The sequence below is a fragment of the Delphinus delphis genome, chromosome 14 (genome assembly GCF_949987515.2).
Source record: "Delphinus delphis chromosome 14, mDelDel1.2, whole genome shotgun sequence".
Lineage (NCBI taxonomy): Eukaryota > Metazoa > Chordata > Mammalia > Artiodactyla > Delphinidae > Delphinus > Delphinus delphis.
The window spans coordinates 30,872,405-30,894,571 of NC_082696.1; the positions used below are offsets into that span (position 1 = coordinate 30,872,405).

The following is a 22,167-nucleotide window of genomic DNA, read 5'->3' on the forward strand; positions in this document are numbered from 1 at the left end:
CTACTTACACACAAAAGTGTTATATGAAGACAAAGAAGAGACACCTAAATCAGCTTGAAGAATGAGAGCAAGTTTCCACAAAAATGTCAACTTATGCTTCAAAGAATACAGCGGTGGGGGGCACACCACTCAGTGTATCTGCTCCGACCATGCCACTGAATCAACCTTCCTCTTTGCCACCCTTCTCCATCCCTACCCACCACCAAAGAGGCTATATGTATTTAGTAACTGATAAATATTATTATTTTTGATGATCATAACTGAAAACAGTATATATTATTATTCGATTATTTTAATTAAAAATCAGTAGTGATGCGTTCATTCACCTTTTCAACCTTCATTGAAAGCCTGCTGTGCTTCTGGCACTCTGCAAGGCACTGAGGTTACCATAGTCGAGAAGGCATTGTCCCTGTCGTCTAGAAAAGTGAGCTTTCAACTCCTGGCTTCAGGCTGCTGACGGAGTCCTAGAAGGTCAGCAGCTCGTAGACATCAGGTTGCCCCAGGTCGCAAGAGGAGCATTTCCAGCAGGCTCTAGCCCCTGGGTCTCAAGCTTGTTTTCTTCCCGCCGTGCAAAAGCATCAGCACCAAGCAGGAAGCAATTCCCGCTTCAGCCGCGAAGTGGCGGTCTGTAGACCGGGCCTCGGGGTGACTTAGGCTCGAGGTTCCACTTAGGGGCGCTCTCGTCTGGCTCGCGCGCCGCACTTCTCCACAGGCGGAACCATCTGACTGTGTCCCTAGTTTCTGCGGGTTTCGTAATCAGCGGACACCCAGCGATCCGGCTTCCGTGCAGCTTCCGGTTGTTTGCTGGGCCCCGCAACAAACAGGGGACGGACTCAGCTGGGCGCTTGGGGAAGAAACTGACCCCGGCGAGCTGAGGTTTTCTACAGGCATCTGCGGCCCTCTGCCCCTCCATTGCCGGATCTCGGGTCTGACCCGGGCAGCGCGCCTGGTGTCCAAGGAAGGCGGGGGAGATGGTCCAGATGGAGACGCAACTGCAGAGCATTTTTGAGGAGGTGGTGGTGAGTGGAACGGCCAGGGACAGGACGATGGCTGGGAGAGGGGGTGGCTCGCGGGCAACGACTCATGAAACCTGGCCCGGGCAACCTCTCCTCCATCTCTTCTTTGTTGTGAAACCGTGTATGTGTGCAACGGTTGAGCAGTTCTCAAACTGCTGTCCAATTCCAAGTCTCCTTTGAAATCCACAACACCCTTTGTTACAGGCCAAGCAGGCAGGTATTGTTTGTTTCTGCGCGTTGCTGATTAAGGTGACTTGCCCTTGTTGCATTGTATTATTTTGCTCGGGCACGCCCCTCCCCCTCTCTTTTTAAAAAAACAAAATTCACGTCGTTTACTTTTTTTTTTTTTAACAGAAAACGGAAATTATAGAAGAGGCTTTCCCTGGGTGAGTATATGCATGGCAGATTTTTGTGTTTTTACCTGAGTGTATCTTTGTAAGATTTTATTTAGGTCTGTTTTGGAGGTGTTTAAGATCCACTATTCTGATTATGTTGAATTACCTTTGTAAAACTAGTGGCAAATAATGCTATCTTTGTTTTTTAGCATGTTTATGGACACCCCTGAAGATGAAAAAACAAAACTAATTAGCTGTCTGGGGGCCTTCAGACAGTTTTGGGGTGGTCTTTCTCAGGTGAGCTCTGCATTTTTAATACACTCAGCTGATGAATTTTGACCCTTTCTTTTTTCACATTTTCTTTGATGTTGCTGTTAAGGTCTTTCTGGAAAAGGAGAAATAAAATTGTCATCATCTTTTATTTGTCAATTCTGATTTCCATTTGTTTCAATTTGTATTCTTCCAGTAGAGAATCTGTATTGAAAAATCAGGTTGACGACAGCACAGTGAGTTGTTTTTATAAATCTCTCCCAAGTTAGATTATATAAAACCATTTTGATCCTATGCTGATTTATTTGGTGTACTTCTAAACAGCTGTGTTAGGGAGTGTAATGGATAAAATTTTCCATTTTTAGGAACTGGAAACTGGCCCAGCATTGATACAAAGATGCCACAATAAGGGTACAAAGATATAATAAAATTGAGGAAAGGAGCAGTAAAACTTAGTAACAGAGAACATTCACCAGAAAATGCAGCCTTGAAAAAGACAAAGTGTGTGATCCTTAAAGAGCTCATAGTCCAGTAGTACCTTATCTTCTCGCGGTGCATTTTGGTAGGAAAATGAGAACTGTTTGCACTTGAGCTGCTGGTGGTTACGACTTGCTACTCAGACATGAATCACAGAGTTTCAATGCATTCGTTTTTTTAAATTTCTTCTACTTTTAATTTTTTTTTCTTTTTATTTATTTATTTTTTGGCTGCGTTGGGTCTTCATTGCTGCACGTGGACTTTCTGTAGTTGCGGCGAGTGGGGGCTACTCTTAGTCACCGTGTGCGGGCTTCTCATTGTGGTGGCTTCTCTTGTTGCAGAGCACGGGCTCTAGGCACGCAGCCTTCAGGAGTTGTGGCACATGCGCTCAGTAGTTCTGGCTCGTGACCTCTAGAGTGCAGGCCCAGTAGTTGTGGGGCACACACTTACTTGCTCCACGGCTTGTGGGATCTTCCTGGACCAGGGCTCGAACCCGTGTCCCCTGCTTTGGCAGGCGGATTTTTAGCCACTGCGCCACCAGGGAAGCACCCTAATTATCTTTTAATAGATAATATATTCATACGGTACAAAATGCAAAGGGTTGGACCCAATGATGAATCTGCCTTCCATCTTTCTTAGCTTAATTGCTTGTTTCTTTTTCTGTCTGCAAACAGCATTCCCAGTTCATGTTTCCTTCTTTTTTTTTTAATACATTTATTTTATTTATTTATTTTTGGCTGCATTGGGTCTTCATTGCTGCGTGCAGGGTTTTTCTAGTTGCAGTGAGCAGGGGCTACTTTTCGTTGCGGTGCACGGGCTTCTCATTGCAGTTGCTCCTCTTGTTGCAGAGCACGAGCTCTAGGTGCACAGGCTTCAGTATTTGTGGTATGTGGGCTCTAGAGCACAGGCTTAGTAGTTGTGGTGCAGGGGCTTAATTGCTCTGCAGCATGTTGGATCTTCCCCGACCAGGGCTTGAACCCGTGTCTTCTGCATTGGCAGGTGGATTCTTAACCACTGCACCACCAGGGAAGCCCCTAGAAGTGTTTTATGCATAGAATCATTTTTATAGAATGTTCATATGCCGTGTACACTGTTCATTAACACCTTGCTTTTTTCCTCTTAATATTAAATTCTCAAAGTAATTCTACATCGATCCATTAAGAGTTACTTCTGCCTTCCTTTCTTGCTTTCTTATAGCAACATAATGTTCTATTATATGGCTGCACCTTCCTTTATTTAACCAGTCTCCTACCAACTGACAGGTTGCTTCTTACCTTTTTTCACTTTAAATAATACTATAATGAACAGTTTTATGCATGGGACACAGAATAAATTTATAGTATTGCTGGGTCAGAGGGTATGTCTATGTGTAGTTTTTATAGAACTTGCCTAATAGCTTTCCATAAGGGTTTTACCAATTTATACTCCCGATAGCAATGTATAAGAGTATCTGTTCCCTAGAGCCTCGTAATAGAATGTTAATCTACTTTTTGATCTTTGCCAATCTAAAAACAGGAGAAATTTTATTTCAGTGTGGTTTTATTTTTGCATTTCTCTGAGTGATGTTGAACATCTTTATGACATACTTTAATATTTTAATAATTCGTTAAACATTTTATGAGTTAAGACACAGCCCTTGTCTTCGAAAATTTTATATTCTAATGGAGGAGCTGGGAAGAAAATAAGTATTTCTAAATCAGCATTATATGTTCAACAGTAGAAGTGTGTATCAGGGACAGTGGTAGCACAGAGGAGCAGGACATCTTGAGGATATCCTAGAAGATAATCTGTGATTTGGGTACTACATTTTGGTATCAGATTTAAAGTTTTGCAAGTCTAGAAATTGGATATGTCATTAGATTCATAACTCATTGGGCTCTTAGGGATTAGACTCATGAAATTCTCATGAGGCTGATGTACTAATTCATAGTGGATTTTTCCCCCAGTGACAGGAATATTTATATCTGCCAGTAAGGGCACTGCTTACAATGCCGTACACAATCTTTGCTAGAGTCTTCTATTGATCATGAATATGTTAATAAAATCGTACTCTTTTTGGAGGTGCCATGTAGTAAAAATGGTGGAAGTTTATATAATTGTATGATTTTAAGCTTACTATAACTCAAGTACTAAATCTGAATTTTTTCAGTTTTTTTTTTTAGAATTTGTTTTCATCCATGAATTTATAATGGAGTATATCATTCATAGTCTTGGTATACTCCCAGGTACTGTTAGCTATTTGTTAGTTACAAAATGTAAGTTTAGACCTAAAGCATAATCATTTTCTGATTTTCCAGGAATCTCACGAGCAATGCATCCAGTGGATTGTTAAATTCATTCATGGCCAGCATAGTCCTAAAAGAATTTCTTTTCTTTATGACTGCTTAGCAATGGCGGTCGAGACTGGTCTCCTTCCACCCAGGTACGTTTAATGGTGAATATGAGCAATCTAAAGAATTTTCTTTCTTTCTTTCTTAGTTTTATAAATGTATTTATTTTATTTTATTTATTTTAATTTTGGCTGCATTGGGTCTTTGTTACTGTGCGTGGGCTTCCTCTAGTTGCGGTGAGTGGAGGCTACTCTTCGTTGCTGTGCGCGGGCTTCTCTTGCTGCGGAGCACGGGCTCTAGGGCGCCCAGGCTTCAGTAGTTGTGGCGCGTGGGCTCAGTAGTTGTGGCTCGCGGGCTCCATAGTTGTGGCTCATGGGCTCTGGAGCGCAGGCTCAGTAGTTGTGGCGCACGGACTTAGTTGCTCCGCAGCATGTGGGATCTTCCCGGACCAGGGCTCGAACCCGTGTCCCTTGTATTGGCAGGAGGATTCTTAACCACTGCGCCACCAGGGAAGCCCAGAATTTTCTTTTTTATTAATGTTTAGAAATAGGTTGAGGGAATGAAGAAGGAAGTTGGGCTCAACAAGTAATCCTTTGTAATATCTCATTTTTAATTTCTAGGATGCAGTATTCTTAGAATTGTATACTTACGGTGCTCAAAACCAGGCAGACTTTGCCTTTCAGTCCAGAGACTAAAATCACGCACGTTCATGAGCTTGTTCCAGTTAACTTTTGTTGTTTTTGTTATATTCACTAGTTTGTTTATTGTATTTTTTAGATTCTACATATAAGTGATATCATACAGTATTTGTCTTTCTCTGTCTGACTTACTTCACTTAGCACAATACCCTTCAAGTCCATCCATGTTGTTGCAGATGACACAGTTTCATTCTTTTTTTATTGATGAGTAGTATTCCACTGTGTGTGTGTGTGTGTGTGTATGTATGGCATGTCTTTTTTATCCATTCATCTGTTGAGGGACACTTAGGTTGCTTCCATATCTTGGCAATTGTAAATAATCCTGCTGTGAACATTGGGGTGCATGTATCTTTTCAGTTTAGTGTTTTTGGGTTTTTTGGCTATATACCCAGGAATGGAATTGCTCGGTCGGTTCCAGTTTACTTTTGCGGTGTGATGAATTACTTCAATACTTTGTGGCTTAAAACAATAATAATCCTTTTATTATTAACATTCACGATTATAGTGCTTGACTGGGCAAGTAGTATGTAGTTTTTTCTCAGGTCTCGTGATTGCAATCAGGTAGTGGCTACGACTGGAGTCATGACAAAGGTTCCCCATTCATATCTGGTGGATGATACCTGGCTGTCATCTGAGACATCAGCTGGCACTGTTGGCCAGAACCTACATGTGCCTTTTCCATGTAACCTGGACTTTCTCACAGCGTAGTGGAGTCCAAGAGCAAGCATTCATAAGAGGGCTAGGCAGAAGCTTTATCACCTTGCCTTGAAAGTCATACAGCATCCCATTTGCCAGTATTAGGCCTGCCCAGGTTGAGGGGTAGAGAATGACACTGATACTTTTCATGGGAGGAGTATCAATGTCACATTTTAGAAGAGCATGTGGGATCGAAAGTCTTTTTGCAGCCATCTTGGAAAACTACAGTTTGCCACAAACTGGTAAATGGTAAATATTTAACCAATAGCTTTTGGTACGTATCTTTCTAGTAAAAATATAATGTAATTAATATTATTTAGTTCTACTTTGTGTTTAGTCTTTCATATAAGTAAAAAATGTATAATACTATACGTAATTTTTTGAAAGTGTGCTTGAGTAATATGTACCTTTATGAAAAATACTTACTGGGACTTCCCTGGTGGCACAGTGGTTAAGAATCCGCCTGCCAATACAGGGGACGTGGGTTCAATCCCTGGTCTGGGAAGATCCCACATGCCACGGAGATCTAAGCCCCTGCGCCACAACTACTGAGCCCATGTGCCTTAGAGCCCGTGCTCTGCAAGAAGAGAAGCCACCGCAATGAGAAGCCTGCTCATCACAACTAGAGAAAACCCACGCACAGCAATGAAGACCCAACGCGGCCAAAAAAAAAAAAAAAAACCTTACTGTGGCAAATATAATATCCAAAGTATGCAGACCTTGGCTATTAGAGAACTTGCAAAAATTCTGTCTTGTAATTGGAATGGGTATTGCTTTTTTCTAGGATGGTTTGTGAATCCCTGATAAACTCTGACACACTTGAATGGGAAAGAACACAGCTTTGGGCCTTAACATTTAAACTGGTTCGGAAAATAATTGGAGGAGTGGATTACAAGGTATTTTTTTCCTAATTATTCAATATAAAAAGTAATCGTTGTTAGGTGTGATTACTTTTTCAGTGTACATGTCATAATTTCACATGGGAGAAATGAAGTGGAACCATTTACAAAATCTCCTTTTTTGTTGTATCTACTGAAGGGATTTAAAATTGCTCAGTGTTTCTCACAGCTTCTCTGCTCCCCTCCCAACATTCTTAAAAATGCGGGTGGCTGGTAAATTTCTGTGACAAGTAGGGAAGTCACCAAGCAGACTCTGGGTCCCTTCATGCCACAGATCTTAGGATGTTGGGGCCCCTTTCCAATGAAAGCACAGAGCAGGTGTGTATGGAACTGAGAAGAGATGCAGGCATCAGCTGATGAAGGGAGCAAGTCCTGCTTCACCTTGACCTCCCTTGGACACATTTCCTTCCTTAACTGGTATCTTCAGCACTCTGCTCTTGACCAAAAACAACAGCATACAGTCTCTAATTGTGTCTCATAATACATCTCAGGAGCTCCATAGCTGCAGAAGCCTCTCTTTCATTCAAGCCACTTCTGTTATTGTCCTTTTTGAAAGACTTGCCAATACCTGACCCTGTGCTTTATGTCTGTATTTTTGCTAATCTAAAATGACTTAACTGATAAGTATTGGCTTGAATTAATTCTAAGAAGCTTTTTCTGATTATTTTCTCTGTACTTGTACTTCACTTTTCTTAGCATTAATATGTGGTTTTTACCTCCGTACTTATTTGTATGGTGCTTTATAATTGTTTCTAATTTCTTTCATATATATGTTTTGTCTGTCTTTTTTACAAGATTGATCACATTGTTTATACTATGGAATGAAATTTCTTCTCTATGTATCAGATTCTGCTCTGAAATAATGCAACTGGTGATAGATATGGATGACCAGTTAACAGAATGGCCTTATTCGATAAGTTTGAGTGATTAAAGTATGTGATGGATGATGAGAAGGGGGAATAAAGTTAGAATATGCAATGAGAATGAGTAGAAAAGGTCATCTGCCAGAAAGTTTGTATTATTGTCCATGTTTTCAGAGTATTTTCAAGTTATATTCAAATATATTTCTGTCCGTTAAGCTCAAATTAAACTTTTTGGCCCCTCATAGTAATAGAAACTCTTCTAATGTTGTGATGGTCAAAAAAGCTTAGCAGAGTGTGGGAAGTTTAATTTTTATTTATAAGTGACTTTCTTCGTTCATTCACATTGCAAGCCATCCTTTAGAATTCTGCTTTGGAACATGACACTGTCTTGGGTTAATGTTAAGAGGTGGAATGTTAGCTCTGGTTCAGAAAAAATCAAAAGTGTGACCTTGAGGGTAACATTTTTTTTTCCAAGTGTATAACCTTGAAAACTTTAGATGTGTTAACTAGCACCGGGGACGTTTTTATATTTTAACCTATGACTTTTTTGTTCTATCAGGGTGTTCGAGATCTCTTAAAAGTGATTTTGGAGAAAACCTTAACAATTCCCAATACAGTGAGCTCAGCTGTAGTGCAGCAGCTTCTAGCAGCAAGAGAGGTAACCATGTCTGCAATTCATTGATCATATCCTTAAAAAAGTCTAGTTTTACATAGTTCTGTGCTTTTAAAACTTATGGTAGCTTGTAAAACGTTCCATTTCTTTACTTCTACAAAAATCGTGTTTTAAAGGTTCTATTTCACTTCCATTGTTATTTCAGAGGGAAATTTTATATTTTAATTAATTCATGGTTTTTAACTATGAAAGCAACAATATTGATATTAAAGTATTTTCAACCATTTTAAAACATCAGCCTGGACAACTTAAAAGACCTTTGTGCTTTGTAACTAATGTTGCAAGAATTGTTAGTCTGTTGCCTTCCTATTAGAGTCTACCAATAATTGATGCATTTTCAATGTTTCTTACTATCAGCAGTCATTTTAGTATTTATTAATCTTCATTTTTAGATATTCACATATAAACAAATTTTTTATGCTACAGTTTAAGCCCAGTGAATCCATGAAGTAATATCTCTACTTTTTAATACCATAGTTCTTGTTGTTGTTGCATTTAAGGGGCTTATCTGTGGGACTAGTCAGAATAGTAACATCACCCTCTTATTTTTCTTAGGTTATAGCATATATCTTGGAAAGAAATGCTTGTTTATTACCAGCATATTTTGCAGTCACAGAGATCAGGAAATTATATCCTGAGGGAAAACTTCCACACTGGGTAAATTTGATATTTTCTAAAATTTTTAATAGAAAGTTTTATTAAAAATCGTTATATTAATCTGATTTTTTGTGTGCTTATTCTTTTAATGATCACTTTATTCTTAGATAATAATGTGATTTTTTTGTGTGCTTATTCTTTTAACACTTTATCCTTAGATAATACGTAATACGTATTTCTTTCATTTCTCTGCCATCCTGCTGAGACAATTTATATATTATGTGATGAAATATACATAGCTTCATCAAATAGCTAAGAACATGGTGGTATGACCTGGCTTAATTCAGGAAGAAATGAACTGGTCAGTAATTGTTTGGAAGGAAGCAAAAGAGAACTAACCTTTGAGTAATTTTATGTGCCAGGAATTGTACTAAATCTTTACATATTATCTCATTTTATGTAAATGATTCTTGTATTCAGAGCAATCTTGATTTTATTTTTATACTTTTTTGTTTTGTTTTGTGTCAGTTACTTGGAAACCTGGTATCAGACTTTGTGGACACCTTCAGGCCCACAGCAAGGATCAACTCCATTTGCGGTAGGATTATAATTCAAAATATACTAAATAGTACCTGGTCTTTAGTGATCTGACTATTGAACAAAGTTGATGGATGGTATCTTATACATGTCTTGGTGACTTGTTATTTTAGTATAACTTTAGGAGCTTAATAATGTCCTTTTACTTGCTTCAGGTACTTTGTGTGTTAAGTACAGGGAAGGAAAAGCAACTGTCTGGACTGGTCTAAGCTTCAGATAGAACCATTCTAGAAGATGTGTTTCCTGGTGATTAGAGGGAACTTTTAATAGAGCTAGTAAAGCACCATGGAATCTCTAGGCAACTGGAAGTCGCAGTAGATCTGCCCCTCGATTATCTGACTCTCTCAGCCCATTCCAATTTACACCTTTGCTCTGTATTTCATTTATTTTGTTTTCCATTTTTTCATGTTTGTTAGATTCTCAGAATTTTCTTTTAAAAATAAGCACGTGATTTGCAGTTTTTGCAGTGCTCATATATATTCCCGAATAATTTCTAGAAATCATGGTGGCCTCAGAACAGCCTGGAATATAGACGTTATTTAGTCAATGATGAAGTTCTTAGCACTTTCTGTGAGTCAGGTGCTATTCTGGACACTGGAAATACAAAAACTAAACAGACACTAGACAGATAATTCTTAGGCTTTTAGTTTTTGTAACTGAGTAGATATTGACATCATTTAATGAATTATGGAAGGATTGAGAAGGATGATGACGAATTTAGTTTAAGTTATGTTGAACTTGAGGTGCGTGTGGGACATCGCAGTGACAGTATTTATCAGGCATTTGGATACATGAACTGATTGATGGTCATATACTACATCTAAGGCTTCTAGGAGCATCATGTTTAAAGTTACTCAGGTTGACCCTAGATTAAGCGTCTGTAAACTTTTTCTATAAATGGTGATATAACAAATATTTTAGGCTTTGTGGGCTATACAGTCTGCTGCAACTACTCAACTCTGCCATTACAGTGCAAAAGCAACAGTGTTCCAGTACAGCTTTACAAAAACAGGCGGATTTTGTCCATGGATTGTAGCTTGCCGACCTCTGTCCCTGGACAAATGCAACATTTGTGCGTTTAGAAGGCCTGTACAAATTGGTCTTTAACCATCTGGGCTAAAAATAATCAAAGAAAATTCCCAAACTTATATCTAATTAAAACATATTTTTAACCAGTGCCTGGTTCAGCATAGATGTTCATTAAATAGTTGTAGAGTGAATGAAGGGCCAGGCATTGCTATGTTCACATTTATTTAGAAACATTTTTTTGTAATGCATACAGGCCGTTGCAGCCTTCTGCCAGTTGTAAATAACTCAGGCGCCATTTGTAATTCATGGAAATTGGACCCTGCAACTCTCCGTTTTCCTTTGAAAGGCCTCTTGCCATATGATAAGGTATGTTACTAAATACGATGGAACTTTCTAAGTTCCGTCTAAGAGTCTTCATCCTGGAGTATTTGATGTGTAATGCTAAACTGTCTCTTCATAGACTGAAGAAGTAAATACTTAATGAAAGATAGTTTATGGTTTATCATATGATTTCAATATCCAAGTACAGCCCGTGGTTTATGATATTGCAGGTGTCTATGTTCCAATGGTCCACTTCTGGCAAAGCACTTGGTGTTAGAAAATTGAAGTTTTTAATTGATTCCTTGTTTTCACTTTTCCTTTACAAAGCAGGGACCACAAATGAATTTGCAGCGTCCCTAAAATTTGAAGAGTGAGCCTCCTGTTTGTTAGATTTTTTTCAGAAGGGGAGGACAAAAGTAGAGTAGAAATTTCTCAAAGGAAAAAAATCCACAAATATCCATAAAATGAAATGTGTGATTTGGCATAAAGCTATAATGAAATAGGACATTTATTTTATTATCTTGGGGTTTGGAGTAGTGACAGAGCAGGGTATGGGGAGGGCAAGATAGTTTTCATGTACATGTTTTCATGTCAAAAATGACATAGACAGTGATTAGGAAACTTCCAAAAGTGAGGATTGTAAAACAGTGCAACTAAAGTGACAATGCTGGGTTCTTGGCATATTAGTCAGCAAAACCTTAGAAGATGAAAAAGTGGAAAACTAAATGGAATTTGCAATCATGATAGCAGTAATAATGAAAACAGAGGAACTTATTGTGAACTTACTATGTGCCAGGCACTGTTTTAAGAGCTTACTTTGCAACAACTTTTATTCTTAACTATCATCTTAATATTTCCATTATCCAGATGATGAAACTGAGACAGTGAGTGGGGTAGTAGCTTGACTAGAAGGCCCCACATTTAGGAAATAGTATAGTCAGGACTTGAACTCTTAACCCGTGTGCTATCAAGCCCTCTCCAAATTTGGAAATGATGTCTATGTTTACACTTGTAGGAGAATGAATAGAAACTGCCTCCATTCCTCTTTGATTAGATTTCTGGGGGAAAAAATCCTTTCCCTACAGTGATGCTTAAGACTTCCACGTGACTGTAGCTGAAGCCATTTCTAACTTTTCCTCTATGACCTTGGGCAAGTCCCTTCACCTCAATTACATCATTTATCAAATGAGGGGTGGGAACAGATTAATTGTAAGCACTAAAATCCTATGATTTTTTTCCACTAGATACTGCCTACTCTGTGAAGGTAACAAGTGCCTTTAGAGGATTTTTTGATCCCAATTTCAAATTATTTGAATTAACATTAACTTTGATCTTGAAGCAATAATTTTCTTTATTTTCTTTAAAGGATCTGTTTGAACCACAGACTGCTTTGTTGAGATATGTTTTGGAGCAGCCTTATTCCAGGGATATGGTCTGCAATATGCTAGGTTTAAATAAGCAGGTACTGTACTGTGCTAGAAACCTAGTAAATTCTGCATAGAATCTGCACTATTCTTTTCTCTTTTCTTTGCTATAGCTAACTGAGCAAAACAGTTAAGAACTATTCGGTGATTTTTTTTTTAATATATGGTTTATTAAACAATGTATTGTTCTTATCATTTATATATTGCTTTAAGAATATTTAAATTAAGAAGGAGATATTTTAAAAATTGGTTTATTTTGCATTGCTTTTTTTTCTATAAGGCCAGTTTCAAGTATACCTTTTGCCAGAGAAACCTACACATGACTTAACCATAATTTTTGACTTTTTTTGTTGTTTGGGTGTCTATTTTTATAACCCTTAGTATTTTCAGCATGGCCTCAATTGCTGATTTTTTTTTTTTCTTTTTGGTGTGTGTTTGTTTTTGGTGGTTTAACATGTGGGAGGGTTTGTGCTGACTCTGGGTTCCTTGAGGCTGGCCTCATAGTCACTGTTTTGTCTTTTCTTTTTTTCTTCCTTTATTTTTGTTCTGTCCTGTCTTGTCCTGCCCATCCTCCAATGCTCTAGACCTTGAACATTGCTCAGGTATGTTCACAACCTTACTGTTGTATTGTGACTAACGATACGCTGGCCGCTTTGTAGCCACTGATTCCATTTAGAGAATACATGTATGGTCGGGGCTTGAAATTGGCAGGACCATGCTGAGACCAAGGCCACTAAAATGAATTTCTTCTTGGGATATGAGAGTTGTTTTTGGTGGATTGTTTTTGTTTTTGGTTTTTGGTGTTTGTTTTTTTTTAATATTCTTTTTTTTAATCAAATCAAGAGACAACACCTGGCACATGATAAAGCCTGTCACTTTTTTGATGGGTTGTTTTTCCTTCCCACTCCATTTTACTGTTTTTCATACTTTAGGGCTAAAGCTAGCCTGGTGGAATTTTCAGAGATGGAAAGATTTGTGGTGGCCTTTATCTTTCCAGACTATTAAAACATAAACAAACAACAACATCAATAAAAATACTTATGTTGCTTTGCCTAAAAACAAAAACAAATTAAAAACAAAACAGAAAAGAGAACAAAAGCACTTTAACAGAGATATGTTACTTTTAAAAGTTGGAGTGGTACGCTTTACATGGGGAAGTTTTTTTGGAAACATGGAGATTGACTAAGAAATGTCACACTCTTAGGTGACCCCACACCTGCTTGACAAACACCCTTCTTTGTCAGTCTTTGCCAGAAGTGTCCTCCTCCTGCAGTGAGCGCCTCGCAGCTGAAGTCCACCTGTGGCAGGAGGAACACGAAATGGCCAAACTTTATAAACCAAACTCTTATACAGTCCCAAGTCTGTTCCAGGACTTTTCACCTTTGAGATTTTAAGCAAAATAGTGGTTCTCATTTTTGTTAAAAATTTTTGAGCCCAACATATTAAAATAGACCAGCTTTTTGATTTTAAAAAGACATTCTTGTCTAGGTTATATAAAATAGCGTTGCTGTTTGCAATACTATAGTGAAGGTTGTGCCAGTGCTTCCATTTATAAAGCCCTATTTTTAAGGACATATAGCTTGGCCATAAAACTTGCTCAGTGTTGAAACTTTGCATGCCAAACCTCACCCTAGTAGCAGTATCTCTTTTATTATTTTAAGTTTTTTCTTCTGAAAAATTTACCAAGTCTCCTTGTTTGGACAAGCCTTTGTTCATGTGAAACTGAAACTGCTTCACCCCACAGTATCTGACAGTTAACCTCACATAACCTGTCAATGTAACATCTTAAACACCAAGTCTTTAACTCTGATCAGCTTTCACTTGAGTTAGAGGTAAGTATTCAGTGAACCTTGAAAGAATGCTTCATGCTATGTCTTAAAACTAATTTTTGCAGTGCACTTTAAGGCATACTTGACTCAGTTTCTTTTTGCAGTTTGATGAATAAATGTACCCATGGTCATTTGAGCTGCAAGTACCTTCCCCCAGATATCCTTAGCCATCCTTAGCTTTTTGCTTTTGGGGGCAGCTCGTCTCAAACTAGAAACTGACAAAATTTAGAGAAGGGTGTTTCTGATCTGATCCTTTCAGTAACAAGTTTCAACCTAAAAAAAGTTTATGACTAAGACATAAATCCGTAAAAAATAAAGTTTATAATGGAAATGCTGACAGAACATTATTAATATTGATCTCACTGTAGTGTAAACATTGTCAAAAGTTCACAATTCATCATTAATTGTTTTGGGAGAAAACTGTAGTGAGCGCACTTGTAAGATATATGCTGCATTGACTTGATATATTATTTTTACCACCTGGAGAGTAGGGTAGAAAATGAGAGCACACTGTATAAGAAGCATATGATTAAAAATAAACAAGTTATCTCATCACATCTTTTATCATTACAGAACTATATCCTGCACTATACTTTCTTGTCCTCTCTCTAGCAATGCAATAATTTACTTAAAGCTTTGAAACCTTTTAAGAGCTGTCCATATTGCATTTTCCAGTAGGAATTGGGCTATGGTATTTTATCCTAAAATGGGTTGCATTCAGAAGGTCATAAATAGCCCAGTTCTGTGACCAGCAAGGTAGTGTTCACAGTGTAAGAATCCTGTTTTGTGTATTTGCACAAGAGTTTGTATTCTTTGTACTGAATAAGAGCATTACAAAACAGATTCACTCCTCAAGCTCTTTTGTGGTGGTATATGAACTCTGGCTACCCTGAGACAGTGAAGTACTAGACTGATCACTCAGTTTATCCTTAAAAGGCACCATTGAACGTGGTACTAACTGGCATGGGACTCCAGTTCTGATTGGTAGAGAATATGATAAATGACATACAATGGGATTTTTCTTCCCAACCTGTCCTAAATAGATACTGCTTTAAAATTGATTTCTGGCACTGAAATAATGATTTTAAGTTAACTTACGCCCACCTAAGTACAATATGTTAAAATTGCACCACATAAGCAGTACCAAAACTTATATGAAAATGTCAGGGGCCACTTAATATAGGATATGCTTACTAAGACGGAAAGCATTATCATTTGCCATTTTAAATAGTGGTGGGAAAAAATCAGGGGCATGGGTGGGGCTTAATGTTAATGTTTCTGTTAATTCCTTGTGCCTGATTTTCAGCATTTACGAAAACTGAAAATTTAATACAAATTTCCGATACAGTTTGAGCTGTTATGCAGAAATTGCATTGTTAAAATACTGAATTTAGATTGTTACTGTTAACACAGGCTTTAACTAAACATACATATACATATGATGTAAACTAATTCAATTTGTATGCCTATATCTTAAGACTTAAATTTATGAAAGCTTTCAGCAAGTTGTGAATAGACATAGCATCCATTGGCTACCAGAATTATCACACCCTGTGACTGATAATTAGCCTTTATTCACAGGTCATTAAACTGATTTACGAATTTTCATTTCTTCCACTTTATAAAATTTATGTGGTGGAGAATCTTAATTTTAATGTAATTATCTTTTAGCAGTTGAAAACTAAAGCAAAACTTATTCTAAAGTAGTTAGTAGCACAGATCATTTTATATTCCAGATTTTTCCTTTTTTTTTTTTTTTTTTTGGTATTATTAAAATTGGCAAGTAAAAAAGAACATGTGTAAGCTATCCCTAAACTTGGTGTGAGAACTATCCTTGGATTTAACCAAAAACATCCGGGAAATATAGAGTTCATTCTGATAGATGTTCTGCTACCCTCAGACCAACCAGTGCATTTGGTGCCGTAGAGATTCCTGACTGATTTAATGTTAACAGAAAATCTGGGGGTAGTCTTGAGTCATGGTATGTACTGAAAGCTTATCAGCTTTGACTGTAAATTTCCTAGTTGTTCTTACTTTGCCAAAATCTTAATATTTTTGGTTTTCCTCTAAATCATTAACTATATGACCATCAATCACTGCAGTCCTAAAAATATGTAGGTAAAAATCCAGTTCTCTGAAACAAATAGCTAATACTAATAAGGGAAACTCAAAAACGACCCAGGTGCTAAACACCAATTTTGTTTAGTTTATTCTTTTTTCCTGAAGCAGACTGATGGAAGACCATCATGGATGGAGGAATAGATGACAAATTGGTTAGTTTCCAACTAGCAGCACATTCCCATCACTGAAGAAAAATTCCTACTGGAAATTCTGGCTTTACTTCTTTTCACAAATTTTTCTGACTCTTGTATACTTTGAATGATCTCGCTCTAAATTTGTGTTGTCTGACACATTTCTTAGGTTGTTGGTGGTTGGCAGAACTAGTGAATTTCAAGCCCTGTACACAGTAGTTGTGCATGCTGATTTAAGAAATAGTTTGTAGTGTTGTCTGTTGCACTTTGCTCTGCTTCATAATGATAATTACATTTGGAGGAAAAGTACTGTAGTCCCAACTGGTGGTGTTAATATTGCTCTTCGTAAACCTGTAATGTGATTGAACTGTGATCATGGCATTGTGTTTTTGGAAAAAATATGAAACAACCATTGATGCTTACTGTTTTGGATAGATGTTTGTTTTATTTGCATGCTTTAAGAAAGTGCAGCTATATTGGAGCTTTACAAGTTTGGAGCTGGCAGAAAGCATGCAAAAGAGGGGATGCTCTTCATTATGTTTTGTTTTTTTCCAAATTTGTCCCCATTTTGCATTTTTCCCCTAAATTTAAGGAAATCATATCCCTTTTTCATGGCAAAAGACTAATAATCACATCTAAAGTTTATAGGGAAAGCATCTATGTTAGTATTGTATTCATTAGAAATGCTTCCAACTGCCTGGCAATTGAGTCATATAACATTTTATTAAAAGTATAAAAATGGCTTAAAATATGGCTTAACATATTTCTTTTGGTAAAAGTACATTTTTTAAAAAAGCATAAATCTTTTTGCCTCTAGAAAGGGAAGTTGCATTTTCATTTTTAGTGTTTAAACTCAATTCTTTTTCTTGTTTTAGATTTTTAAAATAGTCTAATTTAAAATTAAAGCTGCATTATGTTTGGCTTCTAAGAGGGAAGAGCAGAGATTTAACTTTGAGATCAAGTTTTTTTTTTTTGTAGAGGAAGTTTTCCTTTCAGTATCAGATCAATACCACACGTTGAAAAATAGACATTGAGTAATCTGGAAGCTATTTAGATATACCTCTGTATATAAAGTTAGTGTAAACATGTGGTGATTACTTTTAAATAAATAGATCACACACTGCTTTGTTTGCTCTCCTGTCATAGTATTTAATTCCTGGAAATCCAGGGTTTTCATATTTTGAGCTAGATTGCAAACTTAATACTGTTATCCCCATTTCGTTTGTCTTTTAAATGATCTTTGTTCAAAAAATAAATAACAAAATTTTCTACTGTGTAGTGCCCTTTGTCATATTGGAACAATGATGTCTATAGTGAAAGTCAAAAGTTAATGGGAAGGCTGTTTTGTGTGAGACCTGAAAGATAATTTTTTATGATACTCGTCCTCTATGATAATGTAACATGATGCAGCTTTAACAGACTAAATCTAACCTTAACTTTCTAAGTTCAACTTCATTCCATGCTTCTCAGCCTCTTGTTACGATTAATGCCCATAAACTGGTAACTTCTGAAACTAACCGGGAGGCTTTTGGAATACTGTATTTAATCTCTGCCCTACAGCACAAGCAGCGCTGCCCTGTGCTGGAGGACCAGTTGGTGGATCTGGTGGTTTATGCCATGGAGCGATCGGAGACTGAGGAGAAGTTTGATGACGGGGGAACAAGCCAACTCCTCTGGCAGCATCTCTCGAGTCAGCTCATTTTCTTTGTGCTTTTCCAGTTTGCAAGTTTTCCACATATGGTCCTTTCTCTTCATCAGAAGGTAAGTACCACACCCTTTGTCAGAGCCACTTTACCTGTTGATTAGTATGTTTTAGACTGGTGTGGATGTTACCTAGTGAACAGAAGTTCCGAGCTCTGATTTCTGTTTTGTTCAGTGCCTTTATGATTTCTTAACTTCTCATTTTCTGGTCACCATAAAAACTGCATTCACTTATTCATTCCACATATTCACAGTGCAAGGACCAGGAGATACAAAATGAAAAGGCACTAGTATAGTACCCTCAAAGAGCTCTTTACCGGTGGGAAGATATAGGTATAAACAATTTGATTATAATATTATAGTTCACATAATGGAAGCATGTTTCCTTGTGATAGGAATGAGAGAATAGTCCCTATTAAAGACATCAGGAATGGCTTTCTCAAAGGGATCTTGAAACTATTATTTGAAAGGCAAGTAGAAATTTGCCAAGAGGAAAAGATAGGAAAGTGTTTCCATAACAATAAGATGGTCATTTGGAAAGGGACAAAAGTGTGTGATAGCTGGAAAGAAAAATGTAAAAGGGAAAGTGTTGGTGAGATGAAGAAAGCAGGAAGGTAAGGCCAGACATGGAGAACTTTATATGACCCTGTGTTTGTTCTGAGTTAAACTTACTTTGGGAAGCAAATGAGGAAGGGAATGACATCATCATATACAAGTTGGAAAAATTACTGCTAATGACCACATGTAGGAAGACAGTGATGTAGAGATGGATGGAGCCAAAATCAGAAGCAAAGAAATTAGTAAGAGAGCTGTTGCAGTGGTCCGGGTGAGAGATGCTGAAGACCTAAACCAGGACAGAGAGGAGGAGCCAGAAACCCGGTATGCTGGGAGGTGAATACGACTTGGTGACGATAGGTGACAGGGAGTAACAGGAATCTAGGATCACTCACTGGTTTCTGCTTAGACAGGTGAATGAAAGAGTAGAACAATGAATCCGAAACAGGGAATACGAGTGGAAGAGTAAGTTGTGGAAAGGGTTGGTTTTAGGCCTAAGGCTTTGGACACATTGAATGGGAATAAAATAGTGTTGTTGTATCTATAACATCTTAATAATCTAGATTATTTGGGGGAAATATTTTCATAAGAGTTGTTAAAATCCTTTCAACCGCCACTTCCCCACCACCCCAATCACCACCACTGGTTTCTGTTATAATCTACAGGAAACCAGTTGTGTTGGATAACCAGTCCTTGAGGAGTAAAAACAATAAATTTCATCCTTTTGGTATAATAAAGTACTCGTGTTTTGATGAAATATTTTTCGTAATATTCCAAAATTAAACTTGATTCTCATGCATACATTATCGACTTAATCATGTTTTAAAACATTTAATTTTTGATACGCATAGTTGTTTTGGAGGTCAGGGAGAAAACATATAATATTAAAATAATTTAAAAGGCTTTGCTGGGTGTGCCTTGAGTGGAGAAAAAGTAATTAGTAAATGTAAAAGTTAGATGTTATAAATCACAGCAAGATCCTTTCTGACCCACCTACTAGAGAAATGGAAATAAAAACAAAAATAGACAAATGGGACCTAATGAAACTTCAAAGCTTTTGCACAGCAAAGGGAACCATAAACAAGACCAAAAGACAACCCTCAGAATGGGAGAAAATATTTGCAAATGAAGCAACTGACAAAGGATTAATCTCCAAAATGTATAAGCAGCTCATGCAGCTCAATAACAAAAAAACAACCCAATCCAAAAATGGGCAGAAGACCTAAATAGACATTTCTCCAAAGAAGATATACAGACTGCCAACAAACACATGAAAGAATGCTCAACATCATTAATCATTAGAGAAATGCAAATCAAAACTACAATGAGATATCATCTCACACCAGTCAGAATGGCCATCATCAAAAAATCTAGAAACAATAAATGCTGGAGAGGGTGTGGAAAAAGGGAACCCTCTTGCACTGTTGGTGGGAATGTAAATTGGTACAGCCACTATGGAGAACAGTATGGAGCTTCCTTAAAAAACTACAAATAGAACTACCATATGACCCAGCAATCCCACTACTGGGCATGTACCCTAAGAAAACCATAATTCAAAAAGAGTCATGTACCAAAATGTTCATTGCAGCTTTATTTACAATAGCCCAGAGATGGAAACAACCTAAGTGTCCATCATCGGATGAATGGATAAAGATGTGGCGCATATATACAATGGAATATTACTCAGCCATAAAAAGAATGAAATTGAGCTATTTGTAATGAGGTGGATAGACCCAGAGTCTGTCATACAGAGTGAAGTAAGTCAGAAAGAGAAAGACAAATACCGTATGCTAACACATATATATGGAATTTAAGAAAAAAAAATGTCGTGAAGAGCCTAGGGGTAAGACAGGAATAAAGACACAGACCTACTAGAGAATGGACTTGAGGATATAGGTAAGGGGAAGGGTAAGCTGTGACAAAGCGAGAGAGAGGCATGAACATATATACACTACCAAACGTAAGGTAGATAGCTAGTGGGAAGCAGCCGCATGGCTCAGGGAAATCAGCTCGGTGCTTTGTGACCGCCTGGAGGGGTGGGCTAGGGAGGGTGGGAGGGAGGGAGGCGCAAGAGGGAAGAGATATGGGAACATATGTATATGTATAACTGATTCACTTGGTTATAAAGCAGAAACTAACACACCATTGTAAAGCAATTATACTCCAATAAAGATGTTTAAAAAAAAAAGATGCTAACTTTCTGAGAACAAGGTTTCTCTCTCTTTCTTTTTTCTTTAAACTTTACTGTATCTGTTTCTTTAACTGGCTGTGTAGATTTGTATTTAAACATTTTTTACAGTTAGCAGGGCGAGGACTGATTAAAGGCAGAGATCATCTGATGTGGGTTCTCTTGCAATTCATTTCTGGAAGTATTCAGAAAAATGCACTAGCTGATTTTCTCCCTGTCATGAAGCTCTTTGACCTTCTGTACCCAGAAAAAGAAGTAAGTTTTACTAAATAGTTAACAATGTGATTAGAATTATGTCTAATTTATGTTTAAGGATTTTAGTGTGATTTTGTGAAAAGAGCACTGGACTTGAAAGCTGGAAACACGGTTCTTTTCCCAGTTTTTGTGATTGCTGTGATCATGGGATAGACATTCGGTTTTTCTTGACATTAGTTTACTCCTGTATAAAGTGACGAAATTGAACAAGATTATTTTTGAAGTTTATCTTAAATCACAGTTGAACATCTAGTATGACAAGCTCTTTCTCTACCTTCTAAACAGGGTTACAATTTTTAAAAGCATGAAACTGTTTTAATCTATACACAGTTGAATGACCACATAATATCAGTATCTGTTAATATGGTTTTTTGGTTGTTTGCCAATTGAGTGTGTCACACTAGTGTTTTATTATGTAAGGTATTTGAGTAAAATATGGTATATATTGATGATTGTCATTTTTTAGAAACATTTTATTATGGAAATTTTTAAATGCACAAAAAATGTAGAGTAAATAGAAAAAGACACTCCTGTCCCACCACCAAGAATTTTTTTTTTTTTTGGCTGCATTGGGTCTTCATTGCTGTGTGTGGACTTCTCATTGCAGTGGCTTCTCTTTGCTGCAGAGCACAGGCTCTAGGTGCACAGGCTTCAATAGTTGCAGCACGCGAGCTTATTTGCTCTGCAGCATGTGGGATCTTCCCAGACCAGGGATCAAACCCATGTCCTCTGCAATGGCAGGTGGATTCTTAACCACTGTGCCACCAGGGAAGTCCAAGAAATATTCTTATTTCATCTTCTTTCCTCATCTTTTTGATTAATGCCGATGATTTTAAAGCAAATTCCAGACATCCGTGTCATTTCACCCATCAATAAACAATATGTTTTATGTTACTCATTTAGATTGCATGTCTCTTATATGTTCTTGGAAAGCATATATGTGACTTTTAGAAACTCTGTATTCATATTTATCACACTCAGTAAGATAATGATGTGATTAATTTTTTTCATAATGATGTGTTTAATTTTTAAAGAATAAAACTTTTTTTAATAAATTTATTTGATTATTTATTTTTGGCTTCATTGGGTCTTCATTGCTGCACGCGGGCTTTCTCTAGTTGTGGCGAGCGGGGGCTCCACTTCGTTGCAGTGCGCAGGCTTC

The 22,167-nt window shown here is 37.4% G+C and overlaps 1 protein-coding gene across 1 annotated transcript in view; it reads left to right on the forward strand.

The window, feature by feature from the left end:
* Positions 1-813: 813 nt before the first annotated feature.
* Positions 814-22,167, forward strand: part of MED23 (mediator complex subunit 23) — a 42,447-nt gene continuing 21,093 nt past the window's right edge. The window contains exons 1-12 of the mRNA XM_060029949.1: positions 814-1,019; positions 1,371-1,402; positions 1,561-1,648; positions 4,396-4,520; positions 6,607-6,718; positions 8,144-8,242; positions 8,813-8,914; positions 9,383-9,452; positions 10,734-10,846; positions 12,168-12,263; positions 17,867-18,067; positions 20,862-21,005. Of these exons, the coding sequence (XP_059885932.1) occupies positions 972-1,019; positions 1,371-1,402; positions 1,561-1,648; positions 4,396-4,520; positions 6,607-6,718; positions 8,144-8,242; positions 8,813-8,914; positions 9,383-9,452; positions 10,734-10,846; positions 12,168-12,263; positions 17,867-18,067; positions 20,862-21,005 (1,230 nt within the window). The 5' untranslated portion in view covers positions 814-971. The remainder of the gene's footprint in view (positions 1,020-1,370; positions 1,403-1,560; positions 1,649-4,395; positions 4,521-6,606; positions 6,719-8,143; positions 8,243-8,812; positions 8,915-9,382; positions 9,453-10,733; positions 10,847-12,167; positions 12,264-17,866; positions 18,068-20,861; positions 21,006-22,167) is intronic.